At 29.4% G+C, this 10,578-nt stretch overlaps 3 protein-coding genes across 4 annotated transcripts in view; 1 reads left to right on the top strand and 2 right to left on the bottom strand.

Annotated features, from left to right (window-relative positions):
- Nucleotides 1–944, bottom strand: part of LOC108694323 (alpha-1,2-mannosyltransferase ALG9) — a 4,805-nt gene extending 3,861 nt beyond the window's left edge. For both annotated transcript variants that reach the window (XM_018203740.1, XM_018203739.1), the window contains exon 1: nt 562–944. In XM_018203740.1, coding sequence (XP_018059229.1) covers nt 562–641 — 80 coding nt within the window. In that variant the 5' untranslated portion in view covers nt 642–944. The remainder of the gene's footprint in view (nt 1–561) is intronic.
- Nucleotides 945–2,479: 1,535 nt separating this feature from the next.
- On the bottom strand, nt 2,480–3,778 carry LOC108694372. The gene is made up of 4 exons (XM_018203800.1): nt 3,583–3,778; nt 3,120–3,268; nt 2,762–3,049; nt 2,480–2,583 (listed from the first exon to the last, which is right to left on the bottom strand). The coding sequence occupies exons 2-4, from the start codon at nt 3,178–3,180 to the stop codon at nt 2,576–2,578; spliced, it is 357 nt and encodes a 118-aa protein (XP_018059289.1). The 5' UTR covers nt 3,181–3,268; nt 3,583–3,778; the 3' UTR covers nt 2,480–2,575.
- A 5,038-nt stretch (nt 3,779–8,816) lies between these two features.
- Nucleotides 8,817–10,288, top strand: LOC108694225 (uncharacterized protein C11orf70 homolog). The gene is made up of 6 exons (XM_018203592.1): nt 8,817–8,911; nt 9,009–9,090; nt 9,363–9,432; nt 9,512–9,684; nt 9,842–10,014; nt 10,087–10,288. Exons 1-6 carry the CDS (start codon nt 8,817–8,819, stop codon nt 10,286–10,288), a joined length of 795 nt encoding a protein of 264 aa, XP_018059081.1.
- The last annotated feature ends 290 nt before the right edge of the window (nt 10,289–10,578 follow it).

Here is a 10,578-nt window from a genome sequence, read left to right as displayed (position 1 = left end):
ATTCATACTTTTAAGATATTACAATATATATTGCATAGGTCACAGTTTTTAGAATATTTTCTATAAAGCAAGATACAATTAGAAAATAACAATAAAATTAGAAAAATAACAATAAAAATGCATATAATTCTTAACAATGGTAAGATACAATTGTTATAATAATTAATTGAAAATAAAGGCAAGTTAATACATGAAATAGATTTCTTTTTAAATATTTCATATATATTAAATCGTGGAAATTAAATGATCAATTTGTAACATATGTCTTTGTTTCGTAATATGCTACAGAATATAAGCTCCTTTCTCTTTCGAGATTTACATGTCAGATATTTTGTCATTAATATAAAAAAATATATGTGTGTGTGTGTGTGTGTGTGTGTGTGTGTGTCTATATATATATATATATGGCTGAAGTATAACGGAGGACATATTTTTATAGCTGTTTGTAGATTTATTCCTATTTCAACAATAAACAATTGACAGGTGAAATTATTCAGTCACAGTGATAAGTATTTCGTATAACAATTTGATATCTGAAGAAAGAAAAAATATTTTATGTACTTTGAGAATCTTCTTCCATTAATCTTTTTTAATTCTTTCTTTGACAAAACGAGCTGTCGTTGACGTTGGTTAGGTGCCATGATTTTCTCGCTGTTCTTATTTATTATCCACTCGAGTCACATCGCTATATGAAATAAATATTTAGCAATAATCAATACGAAGAAAAAGAATAAAATAAAAGCGGCTGTTGAAAATTCACTCTGTTAAACATTTCTTCAAGAGGAACGAACCACGAGGAATGAACATATGTCTCAATTTTCAACAATTCTCAATAAACATATATGCATATTGTTCAATGTCGTTTTCGTAACAAGATAAGAAGCATATGGTGAAAAAGGATAGCGTTTGTGACGCCCTCGCTATCTCAGAGGTGGAACTAATAATCAATATTTGTCGATAATATTCATCTATCTGTATTCGAATCCCAGGTGAGGCAATATTTTTCGCAATAAAACTAAGGCAGTTTTTAATTCATCGATTAATCAATCGCATTATGTTAATTATATACAAATGCAACTTTCTTATACAACGCTACAAATACTACAAATACTACAAACGCTTTGAAGTGTTTTTTAATTGGCCAGTTTGTAAAATCCTTTTTTCTAATTGGTTCATCAAATGCTTCAAAATATTTGTAGCGAGACTTTGACCATAGCCTACATCATAGTGTGAGCGTGGCGTAGCAGGCAGCGCATGAAACTACTAAGTCAGAGATCCCCGGGTTCGATCTCAGGCAGAATCGAAAAATTTTTTCAAATTTTCGCTCGTAGCTCCTTTGTCTAGCAGGCAATGGCAAACCACCAAGAATATCTTTGCCAAGAGCACTTCTCTCATAAAATTTCGTCATTCAGAATCGACATTAAACTAGATTCCCTATGACCGTATACAACCAATGTGCGCTACCACAGGCGAGAGAAGTTGCCACGTTCGACCAACGATAAATCCGGTGATAGATCTGTAAATAAGATTGAAATAAAACTATATTAAGTCAATCATTCAGTGTAAATATTCTGTAAATATTTTATCGATTAAGTTTACATTGACTTTGTTCCCATATTCACTGCTATATTGCTGATCTACAGTATAAATGACTATTAACAGTGCAATATTGCAACAAGCAAAATATTACTATTGAATATTTTACTGTTGAGTATTTATAAATAAGTTAATTATTATTTTATCGATATAATTAATTACTATTATAATTTTTTTTAGGCAATAGCCAATATTTATAGTCGGTCAGAAGACAGTCTTAAATAATGTTTTATAATGGTTTTTGGTTGGCACCTGCGACACCATCTTAAGACATTACTTAAGACTGTCCTATAATAGGCCTTCTACAATGAACCATAAGTCATAAATTAGAAAGAACTAAAAATTGACTACTGTGATTCATTTAAAGGCAAAGAATCAAAGTTATATAATTTATTAACATTAACAAAAATATCATAAATCTTAACATAGGCATAACATAATTTCATCAATATCCATTGGAAGGACTAAGGTAAGTATTACAGGTAAATATTATTCTTTAGCTTATATTAACTTGCTATTAACTTTTAATCATTTTCTAATTATTCAACATCTAACATTCTCTTTTTTTTTTTCAGGTGCTGATTAAATCTACGGATCAAGGCATATCATAGGTAGATTGAGGTAGATATATTTTTAACATTTCACTTATAAATCTTTATGTTCTATAAATAAGATAAGTATTTCAAACATATATTAATATCAAATTGGTTTGATTCTGAATAATAAACAAAAAATAACATATTAACTTGTGAATGATTATTATTACCCAAACATAACTTTAAAAAAAAAAAAGAAAAAAAAATACTAAACTCAATCTAAAATCAAAAGTCTACGTGACCTTTTTAATATATTATTTAAAACATATAATATCATTATTCCTTATTCCAGGTTTCATTCCTCCATGTGATCTGTTTAAGCCTCGTCTACGACTTCCATTTACTATGCTTGTGGCTGTGCTCCATTTGAGACTTTTATGTGCTTAGCCACCTGTTCAGATAAGCATATTAAGCTATTTAGAGATTTTCTAATGTGTTTGTCAAAATTTGCAATCGATTGTATGCTCCGTTCGAATTTGTCTTGCTGAGATATCAGCGAAGGCAAACTATTGTATTTGTAAAAAAATCTTTCTTTTGATTGTTAAGATTTATTGGATTTCGTTAATTACCTCGTCTTCTATTGCTACTTGATGTCTTGTGTGGATTCCAGTCGCTTCTTTTCTCCAATTTCTCTGTAATGCTTAATGTACAAGTTTCTTTTTTTGTGTTTTTCTGGTTTCTCTTAAATCTTCCTATTGTTTTTTTTTTGTTTGAATCAATCTTAATTATGTTTAATAATATTTGTAAAGATAAATCACTATAGTCCCTCTCGGATGATCTTTTTTGTTTATCAGGGTATACCTTGGATCTTCCGAGTTTCTTCTTTGTTAGTGGAATGGATACTAGGTTAGCATTTTCTATAGGGAATAGATTACGATTAAAATCTAAAATATGAAGTATTTGCGATGTCGATGGAACAGGATTTACTTGTGATGTGGTAGTGAAATGGTTTGGTCCTCTGGTATTTGTTGCATACCATTGCTAGCATCGATGTCACTCAAGGACGTTTTTTTAATGGATTGGTTTTCACGTTTGTAATGGCACTTCCTGTTGCCATCTCGTATTCTGGTTGTCTTCTAAAATTCGAATGATATAAAATTCTCTGTTGTGATACTCAAAATTTATTGTTAAGTTCCCCTTTGGTTTGTTTCCTAGCGATGTAGAGTATATTATTTTTAAATTTGATATTTTTTTGCTATTATCTTATATTTTGTCTCGTAATCTTTGTTTTCTACCATTATTTTGGATTCTAAATTAATCTCATTCGCGTCGTCATCACTGCTACTTATTAATTCATTTTCGAAGCTGTCAATAATCTCTCTAGTCTCTGTATCGCGGTTCCTCAGGTCCTTGAATTCGCTCACATTCCTCTATTAGTTGATTCATTCACCTTATTATCTTGATTTTCTTTGTCAGGCGTTTGCGATCCTCTCGTTTCTTTTTTAAGATCTCGATCAATCTTCTTATCTTATTATCAATTTCCGTCTCCGTTTTGAATTTCTGTATAATCTCTCTCGAAGCCATTTCGTCTTGTTGATCGTTTATTCTATATGCATGGTGGAAATACAACTTCGTTCTCGAGACCAATTTTCATCCGATTCTGCGCAGTCCAGTGTTGCCAATCCTGAATTCTAAAATTCCGCTATATGCTTTACCAAAATAAGCTAAATTTTACAAAAAAAAACCCTGACAAATAATCTAAAAAATTAAATCATTAAAGCCGGTTCTACATTAGTTGCAAGCCGATCGCAAGTTTGTTGTGACAGCCAATCTAAAGCTTGCATTTTGAAATCAATACTTTATATTGGCTGTCGCAACAAACTTGTGATCGGCTTGCAATTAATGTAGAATCGGCTTAAGGGCCGGTTGTTCCATCTTTTGGTAAATTTTATCTGTTGGATAAGTAGCAAGATTATCCAATCACATTCGCGGATTATCAGATTTATCTAACAGGTAAAATTTAAAAGGTAGAACAAGCCTAAGGATACAGTCAATGCGATGCTGTAAAAGCTTTGAAGCGTTTTTTAATTAGTCGGTTTGTCAAATTCTTTCTTCTAATTGGTCCATCAAATGCTTCGAAGTATTTGTAGCGAGACTTTGACCACAATCTAAATGAAGTTCAAAAACTCCAGAAATAAATTATCAAATTTCTTTTGTTTTTAAGTGCATATAGTGCATAAGTGAATCACTTAATCAGAATCTTTAGGTTTGTTCGCGTCGCATGCTCCTGTCATAATTCTTACTCACTCCAATGCCCTCATTAGTGACATGAACAAACCTTTTCCTTTCCTCCCATTCCATGAAAAACAATTTCGATTGGTTGATTCTTTTATGCACTATGCGTTATGCAAGTCTGTGCTGAGACTAGTATGGATCTTCTACAATAAGCCATTAGTCCTAAATTAGAAGTCAGAAGCTAAAAATTGACCAATCACAGTTATCAGTTTTTAACTTCTGATTTCTGGTTTATGATTAATGTCTTATTGTAGAAGGCCCGTTAAGCGGAGAGCACAAACTCTTGCATAACGCAAAACATGAAGCATAAGAAAATCAAAGCTCTTTATTTCATGAAAAAGAAAGAAATAAATTTGATTTTGATTGATTCATTTTCTTACGCATTATGCGTTATGTAAACGTCTGTGCTCTCCATCTTAATGATCATTTTATAATAAGCCATTAATCATAAATCAGAAATTAGAAATTGAAAATGGATAACTGTGATTGGACAATTTTCATCTTCTCACTTCTAATGGCTTATTGTAAAATGCGTATAACATTTATTTTACAGATTATTATGCATGGATTTACTGTTTTTTACATTTTGTGACATTTTTTTTATTAAATATTTTTAACATAAATACTGTAAATTTTTACAACAATAAATTTATGCAAATATTATTTAACCTCGTACAGAAAAGAATTTGTTGTTATAACTGAAAGAGAATGTTAAAAATAATTTTCAAATTCTCAAAATTCAAACGATAAATTATTAAGAATGTTTAATTTTATAAGGATCGAAATAATTTGCGATACAAAATAAAATAGGTGTTAAAATTTCATAAACTTTTATTTTTCAACTATTCTTACTTTAATGGGAAAATATACATCTCACAATTTTATTTAAAACTGAGCATTTCTAATACTCAATTTATTTGGCTAAGTTTTACTATCTGTATCTTTTCTCTGAATAATTACATGTAGAAGCGTACATTAAAGTCAATAGAAATAATACATATTGCATGTTTAATGTTAAACGAAACAAAATTAAATGCTGTTTCAACACATAATTTGACAAATCTTGAAATTGAGTCAAATCGCGTCTAATCGAGATAGTACTAGGAAGGGGAAAATCTATATCTATAAGTGACTGAAATAATACTTAACAATACTTGCGTTTCGTCGATTCCAATTATAAATTTCTAATCATGTGGAAATATATACACGAAACTGTATGAGATACAACAAATAGTAGATAATGGTAGGTAATAGTGGTTCCTTCATTATGGATGCATAAATTCTATTAGTATTTGACATTAAATTTCGATCAACAAAATTGTCTGCCTTTTATTTAACTCGCGTAACAACTTTCATATAACTATTTCATTAGTATACTCGCTGTACTTTACAGTGCTGAAATCACCGGTAGATTAGATACTTTGCTTCCTTAATAGTAATCGTAAGGAGTCTGTTCAATGATCTTGGCATGGTTGCTCAGACTTATGTACTTTAGAATCATCAAGTGGAGAACAATGTTAGCGTTTGCTTGGCCGACAATATTGGGTGCAGTTCCATGTACCTAAAATTTATCATTTCGTCACCTTGTAAAGTAAAATAATAAATTAATATATAGTTAAATAATGTAAAATTTCATGCAAGAATTATAAATAGGATAAAATAAATAATAATAAATATAATTTTAAATCCTATTGTAAATCGATAAAAGCATCTGCTTAAGGCTGGTTAAGGTAATATTTTTCACAATAAAATTTAATAGTTTTTAAGATTCTTACATCAAATTGTTAAATTGTTGATTTAATATATGATATTATTACTTCAATTCTGTGCATGATTACATTTTAAAACTGAAAGAGATTTCAGTATATGATTTACAGAATTAGATTAGGTAAATTCGCATCAAACATTTAAATCTGAACGAATATTTAAATTGATGATTGATCTAAATTCATAAAATAAGGTTCTACAGAAAGCAAACAAAGTCTAGTAAAACAAAGCTCCAAAGAGTTTATGCTCACAATAGATGTACTGTGCAAGGTCATGTCAATGATTTCAAGCTGAAACTCTAAAGTTAAGAAACTCTAAATAAAACGAGATAACTATTCAAATAGAACAACTGAAGTAACTTTGGAGACACTGGTAGTATCTCGGCATTAATTATATTGACTCAAGCATATACAAATTCAAGGAATGATAACTTGATTATACAAGCAAAATAAATATATATAAATATATATATAAATATAATATAAAAAATACAATACATATAAATATGAATGATTTCAATTATACGAAAAATTACATAATGAAAAATATACTAAAGAGATCTCAAACTATAATCATAGAAGACATGTACAATGGAGAACTATTCTGAATTATATATACAACTGGTAAAATATCCAAATAAGTTGACAAGTCAGAACAAATACCTACAATTACAAAACAACATAGTAACACACACAAACAAGAACCAAGACCATGCAACAATTAACTTCATATAAAATACAAGAAGAATAAATCAATAAATAATTTAATAATATCAAGCAAATAAATAATAAACATAGAGATCAAAATAGCGAAATCAATCATATACAAATTAACAATTATAACTGTTAATAATTTGATAACTGTTAATAATTTAATGCTAATAAGCATTAAATCTTAAGTTTCTAAGAATAAATTGATTGTCAATTTAATTTATGGTATTACTACTCCAGTTTCGGTTTGGAGTATTTCAAGATCAACAAATAATCGCAGTGCAATTTACTTGAAATTGTATGAGTTCACAAGAAATATACAAGAAGAATCGCTTTAGTGCACGCGAATAGAATTTTTATCATTCATGCATGTTTAATCTACAACTCTGAAAATGCATCAGCGTACTACTGTTCAGCTTCAGTTTCAATCTGCAACACGCATCCTGTTTCCCGCGCACGTCGAACACAACTTGAAATAACGTTAGCATCAGGAAATATCTTGCGTCCAGGAAATCGTTCTGCGTACAGATTAGCGGCTTCAATAGCATCTTCTCCGGCTTCACCATATATGATGATCATGTCGGTATATTCCTGAGCACTAAAATATTTATCTGCCATTTGATCAAAATAAACACACCTTAACCTCAAGGACACTAATTGCCAGATCGTTATAAAGAACAAATGAAAATCTAATTATTCGAATGAATTTCTTTGTCGCTGACATGTGGCGCCATAATTGCCAAACAATCTCTCACTCCGTGCCTAACAACTGCGACGGCGCAGATTTAAAAAAAATATCTCGTTAATTATTGCAAAAATTACAAAAGTACAAGACTTCGACAAGTTTTCGATTCAATTTAGTTTGTTCTACCTGCTTATGAAAGATGATGCGGTCATCAGCAGACATTTTATAAATATTTTTATTTAAATGCATATCTATGATATATTCTTATGCTATATATACAGGGTGTCCCGAAATTTTTGCTAAGCGCTCTTGTGTAGATAAAGCGAAATAAACTGAGTTAAAAAGTCATCTATCATTTTGCAATTTTTTTCAGTTAACAAGATATTAATTATTAAAAAATGCTGAATATTGGTTTTCAATAATTTTTCACTCAACTATCAACTTTACCGAGAGATAAAAATTATTTATTTTCTTCTTATAAAATTCTGAGAATTTTTTCAGAATTTTTTAATACCGTATTTAATTTTCTCATGTTGATAAAAATAGTTGCTAATAAGAAAATGCAATACTAAAAAGTTAAAAAATTTTGAAAAAATTCTGAGTTCTATGAGAATAAAATAAAGAATTTTTGTCTTTTGCAATTTTCTGTGAAGTTGATAGTATTTGAGAAAAAAATGGTATTTATTTAGAATAATCTCCCCTCCCCCTACTTCAAATCTTAATAAAAATACACTTATTCGACGTGTGTTCACTCAAAATGAAAGAATCTGGCAAAAAAACGCCGCGGTCGGCCTCGTGAGTTATTAAGCGTTAAAGTGAAGACTTTAGAGATTAAAATGAGGGGAGGGAGGGGGCGAGTTATTCTAAATAATTACCAAAGAAATTTTATTGAAGACCGACAATTTTTTGAATATTCGACAATTTTTAATAATATTTTGTTACCTATTACGAAAATTGGCAGAGGATCCTTTTCGATGCAGTTTAGTCCATTCTATCTACACAAGAGCGCTTAGCAAAAAATTTTAGGACACCCTGTATATGTAATATGCACATATCTGGCATGAACAGATTTATTTAAATATAGACATTTTTTTAATTCTTTGACTAATTAATCGTATTATAAATGCAGTTTTTAATTACAAAGCAAAGTCGTATTTGCGTATTTAAATCAATTGATGAATTAGAAAACTTGTGTGTTATCTCCATGGAGATCGCAAGTGTGTAAAAATGGAGATTGAGTCGAAATTCACATTTGTGCCGTTGAATGAGAAAACCTACGTCGGAATTAATGATAAAAATACGCAAGAATATCTGTGTAAATGGTGACATTGATATTTTACCATCATTTTTGCAATGCATATAATAGTTAATTCTCTAATTCCTGAATAGATGGTTACATATTAAAAATCATATTTTTAGGGGCTTAACAGGAAACTTCATTATCCAAAATTTTTCATTTAACGAACAGTTTCAACAATATCATAAATATCATGTAGCTGATGTAAGTTGCTATCAATAACGACAATATGTTTTCCAAATTATATAGGATGTTACAGAATTCGTGCGATCTTAAATATCTAAATTTGTAATTTAGATGTAAATGTAATTTAGATTTTTTTTCAATTATAAAATCATTGGCAGAGAGAGAGAGAGAGAGAGAGAGAGAGAGAGAGAGAGAGAGAGAGAGAGATTTTTTTTATATATATATATATATAATTTACATTATTTAATACTGTTATTTAATACTGATTGTGAGATTCAAAAAATCTGTAGGCATTTTTTAAAGATAACACCGTTGCTAAAGCATTATTGTCCAAACAAGGCTCTACCTGGGTAAGACAAGGTATTATTACTTTTAGGAGCTACGTACTTTTACAGCTACGTAAATAAATCTGTTTGAATTAAAAAATAATTATTGCTAGGTATACAAGCGTCGAGTGTGCAAATAAAGCAAGTACCATGCTCGATCTTAAATATGTCATTCTTTGATAAACTTAAGGATCCAGATAACAGAATTGTATATAATTCCGGAACGATTTGCAAAAGATATGATTTGCAAATAGAAGACTTTTTGATATCTGACAATCTTCGTGGTGTAAGACATTTTCTCTTTTCTTTTTCTTGAAATATCGCATTACTTAAAACAGACTTGCCAAATTCCATTTTTTAATTATCTTTGACTGTAGTAAACTAAAAATTTGTGTATATTGGAAGTTCCTGATACGATATTTTTAACTTTTCATGATTTTTAGATGCTTTTGGATGAAGAATCAGAAGAATACAATCTATATTCAGAATATGAAAAAAATGAGTTTGTATTTCGAATTTTTCAAATGCTCGTTCTTGGCGGAACATTATGTCAGTTTGAGGACGTAATACAGCCATATTTGGACATCACTAGAAAGATCTATAAAGATCTTATAAGGTTATTAGCATTTATTAAAATTAAAGGCAACAGAAGATAAAAATATAAAAATTTCATTTGCATTCCTTCTAGAGTACAGAAACAGAATACTTCAAACGATTTGTTTGTGAGCACTTTGGTATTGGAAGTAGTTGCTAAGGATAGCACAGGCCAAGATTATTTCCCATTTGATTCCAGCAACAGGCAAAATATTGCATTCCTATTGATAGATGCTAATTCTCGCGAAATTACGACTTTTATACATCAATATGGCGGATACTGTCCTGTAAATTGATCATCATATTATATACAATATGTACTTGGTTTTTTATGTCATTCTATAATAATTACTTTTCAAATGTTTCCTTAGATATAATCAAAGATAATATGTTTCTAATGTGTTCTATTTTAAATCCTATATATAAAATAATTATTCAGGTAATACATTAATAATGCATTCTTTGCGTTTCATATAAGATAATTTATTCAGTTGCAAAAAGATCTTAATTATATTTGTCTGCATGTTTTTTATGTAATCTAATTAAATATAATTATCTTACTGTGTAGAATTATTTAATTATAATA

Source organism: Atta colombica, unplaced genomic scaffold (assembly GCF_001594045.1).
Source record: "Atta colombica isolate Treedump-2 unplaced genomic scaffold, Acol1.0 scaffold12, whole genome shotgun sequence".
NCBI lineage: Eukaryota > Metazoa > Arthropoda > Insecta > Hymenoptera > Formicidae > Atta > Atta colombica.
The sequence above is the reverse complement of the archived record's forward strand: the minus strand, read 5'-3'. Positions and strand labels throughout refer to the sequence as shown.